We start from the raw sequence: 3,926 nt of genomic DNA on the forward strand, positions 1-3,926 counted from the left end.
ACACGAGCCGTTCTAAACTTCGTCCCCGTGAAATTAATATATATAGCCTATGTTACTCCAGATAAATTACCTTTCTAATGGTGTACGAATTTTTAAAATAGGCCGCGTAGTTTTTACGTGAATCAAATACATACAAAAATACAAATCTGTTCTCTAACATTAGTATAGAAATATAGATAGGTAAAGCCCTTCCTATACACTTTTAGTTTACCTGTTTGTTAAACTGTACATTTTTCAGTTTTAGCTACACACGTCAGTCTTCGCTGTACAATTCGAACTTTAAAAACTAAAGGGGGCTGAACGCTGACGGGGGTCGTAACGGTAAAACCTAATTTTCTAATAAGTACTATGTTGCAGTGAATATAGCACACATAGAAACCGTGTAAGATATAAAAATATATTTGAATAGATATAGGACGCTTGCAACGTGGTGTGGAAGGTTGCCAAGAGGTGGTTTGGCAAAGCTGACACGTATTCATCAAGTTAAGTGCCCACGACAATGTGCCATAACCTCTGGAGCTATGTCACTGGGAGTAGTTTAAGGGCTAATTAAACAGTTCCTTAGAGTTTGTTCCTTAATTACTTTCAGTTACTCTCTTAGTGACAATAGAAGCGTAATTTCGTCAGGCGTTATTTCGGTCGTCAGCCCGTATGCGGGGACTCCCCGCATACTGGCTAAGGACTGTTGAATGAAATGGTCGGTCGATGTAAAGCAACTGTCTTGCGGGGACTCATACTGTAACGCACGGTAAAGAAAAGTAAGGACTAGGTCCACCGCATGCGGGCCCTAACGACTAAAAGGTTATTTCTCCCTTAGGATACCTATACTTTTAAAATTTAAAACGCAATAAATATGATGAGTCATGTTTTCTAAAAAATAAAATGTAGATAACAATTGATTATTAACCATTATCCTCGTCGTTAATCTGATTATAAAGAAATATGTGCAAGTCATCTACATACATACATCATACTATTATAATAAAGCGTAAACACACACTTCTTTGTTGCCTAAGATGCAGCAATTACAGCATATTTTCGATTTTTTTAATAAACGGCCCTACACTTACGTCACGCTTTAGGCTATATATTTTCATGCCGTTAAACTTAGGGGTAAATATTTTGGATAAAAACTCTAATGTGAGAAAGAGACCATAAGTTGTTGCCAACATTAAGAAGGCAAGGTTGCCGTGGTTTGATATCATGTCGTCATTTTGACATTTGCAATTGATAATTTGACAATTGTAAACAATTAAATTATTTTTTATAATTTTATGCAGATGAAGTCGCATGGGAACAGCTAGTTCTTAAATATTATAGGAGTTCTCGGAAAAATATTTTACACAACAAAAATTGGTAAACACTTGACAAAAACGAAAACAACATTTACACGTAAATTATCGGGAATTTATGTTACCCGCATCGAATATATTTGACGTCACTGGTTCAAAATTAAAGTCATTAATCCGTTGGCATTTTAATATCTGTGCCGAACGCCAGAGATATAAAGCCCGCTACACACGATTAATTTCAACAGCATACTTTCAACTGAACAGTAAAACTGAGAACTGTACAGAACAAGTAAAGTACAGAAATTATACAGTTTGACTGTTCATTACTCTGAACGTGTAAGGCGAGTGTAAATTAACGCGTGAACCATGCGAGAGGCATGAACATTATTTACAACGAATACATTGCCAATTTAACAACCTTAAGCTGCACTTCCACTGGAAATTGAGAATGGATTATTAGATTATTAAATAGTAACGCATTTGAAGGAGGAGATCACAAAGGAGATTAATAAACCACATTTTGTGTCAACCATAAGCGGTATTCACTCTTACAATTCCTCAGTAAGAATGTGTTTTCTGAAATTATCATGGAAAAAAAAAACAAAAGTGAATAGCCTATGTTTTTTTTTCAGATTATCATCAAGATTCGTTCAGCCGTTTAGAGTACAAACTATTACGAACATCCATCCATCCACCCATCTAAACTTTCGCATTTATAATATTAGTAAGAAGTAAAATTTAATACAAAGACACGAGTTTTAGAATAATATTTCTTTTACGTAGAGACGTCCGGTAATAACATTAATATGTTGTCGGTACCACAACTGAACACATTCTGAGAAATGTTTCCTCTCATTGACGTAAATGTTCAACAGGCATGTTGCGTGGCACAATTCAACTCCGATGAATAACATTGAGGTTCGGAATTCGAATGCAATTATAGTTGCTGTACTTAGTTATACTTCTAGTTATAAGCGTCACCTGCCGATGTAGTAGACCAGGTCTAAGGGGGCAGCTGCCCCTTCCTGCTTGAGTAGTAAACGGAATTTTTTAGCTATAATTTATTGAATTACAAAACTAAGAGAGTGGATAATCATGTTACAAAACCAACTTCTTAATCTCTGCTATAAAGTGGATCGTTTTAAATAAATATATAAAAGTTATTTACAATCCGTATGTTGTCGGCGAAGTATTTTTACCACAGCAGGCCGCGGCAGCTCGGACGTCGCTGTGTCCTACATCAACGCTAAATTATTTTTAAACGCCATTAACATTACCGAGTTACAAATTAAGTATAACTACATATTTGTTAAGCCTACGTCCCCTGAGCCCTCAATGTGAGGGCGTTCGGAACCTAAATTAAAGGTGGTTAGGCCATAGCACATATTTTAGCGACTCTAACCACCCAAAATTCCAGGTTAATTGAATATAGTTATTCATTGCTAGACACAAGTGGGACCCTTTTGTCTTAGGTACATGCATTTACACCCTATTCATAATCAGCCATCGAGTGACATCCTAATGACGTTTTCTCGGGTTACGTAACATCAGCCCGTGTGGTGAGGTAAGCGCTCGCTCGGTGCCACGACTCGGGCAGCTGGACAGTCGCCAGGAAATACCGACTTCTTGTTTACATTCGTTCCCCCTCATTGCGTAGTTACAGGTCACAAATATACCTTTGTTAATTGTTATAGTCATGGAAAATAATATGCTCATGGGGGTTACGAGTAAAAAGATAGAGAAGGTAAATATCAAGTCAAGTAACAGCCCTATCTACAGGCTGCCAAAGGATCAATTATAAAATCCGACATCTAAAATCGACCACATCATCACACACAGAAAGCTTATGTGCTAAAGTTATTTCGTCACATCAAGCGTGACAAATTAAGCGTTAAAGAGGAGAATGTAGCGTACAAGGTAAGGAGATCGCGACAAATGATAATCAGTTATCTCTACGTGTGTCGTATGTTGCTGGCGTAACTTCTTTTTTATTTTTTAAGTTTAATAAAGGCGGACGAATGTACCTGCGTGTTCCTGGTGAAGCCGTATCCGAGGAAGCGCTCGTCGTGTGGAGGCACGGCGTCCGGCGCCACGTAGAAGGGCTCATACAGAAGCTCGAAGTTGGTCACGTCGTGGCTCACGTGTGCATCTGCGGACTCATTGCCGCCGCTCGCCTCCCACCTACCGCCATCACACCACATTATGCACCAATGTTAACACTCGCTAGACATACATATATACTCGTTTTATATGTCAGACTATCTGCAATTACTCACCTAGAAAAATTTGATGCATACTGATTGTAAATAAAGACTTTTCTATGAAAAGGTATCGCCAACTTGTTCTTCGACAGACGCAGTAATTCGGACTTATTCGCCGGAAACTCGGCGACTCTCTTATCCAACTCATACGTGGGCACCACGTACGCGCACAGCGGGCACTTGGGCGCCTTCGACAGAAACGTATCCAGCGCCTCCGCCATGCCCCTGGAGGGCACGATGTCGACGTCAACCAAGAATACATAGGGCGTGTGGCAGTTTCTTCTCGCAAGGTTTCTCAAATGGTTCTGGGGATAGGGATGGCGCGCTCGCCACGCCACCGTGTCCGCGCGGCGCTCCGCGGGCGGCAGCGGTC

The 3,926-nt window shown here is 39.7% G+C and overlaps 1 protein-coding gene across 1 annotated transcript in view; it reads right to left on the bottom strand.

The window, feature by feature from the left end:
• LOC106105814 (beta-1,4-glucuronyltransferase 1-like) overlaps positions 1-3,856 on the bottom strand; it is a 6,939-nt gene extending 3,083 nt beyond the window's left edge. The window contains exons 1-2 of the mRNA XM_013286270.1: positions 3,569-3,856; positions 3,317-3,473 (exon numbers count right to left, since the gene is read on the bottom strand). Coding sequence (XP_013141724.1) covers positions 3,317-3,473; positions 3,569-3,774 — 363 coding nt within the window. The 5' untranslated portion in view covers positions 3,775-3,856. The remainder of the gene's footprint in view (positions 1-3,316; positions 3,474-3,568) is intronic.
• Between the last annotated feature and the right edge of the window lie 70 nt (positions 3,857-3,926).

Source organism: Papilio polytes, unplaced genomic scaffold (assembly GCF_000836215.1).
Source record: "Papilio polytes unplaced genomic scaffold, Ppol_1.0 DF822733.1, whole genome shotgun sequence".
Classification (NCBI taxonomy): domain Eukaryota; kingdom Metazoa; phylum Arthropoda; class Insecta; order Lepidoptera; family Papilionidae; genus Papilio; species Papilio polytes.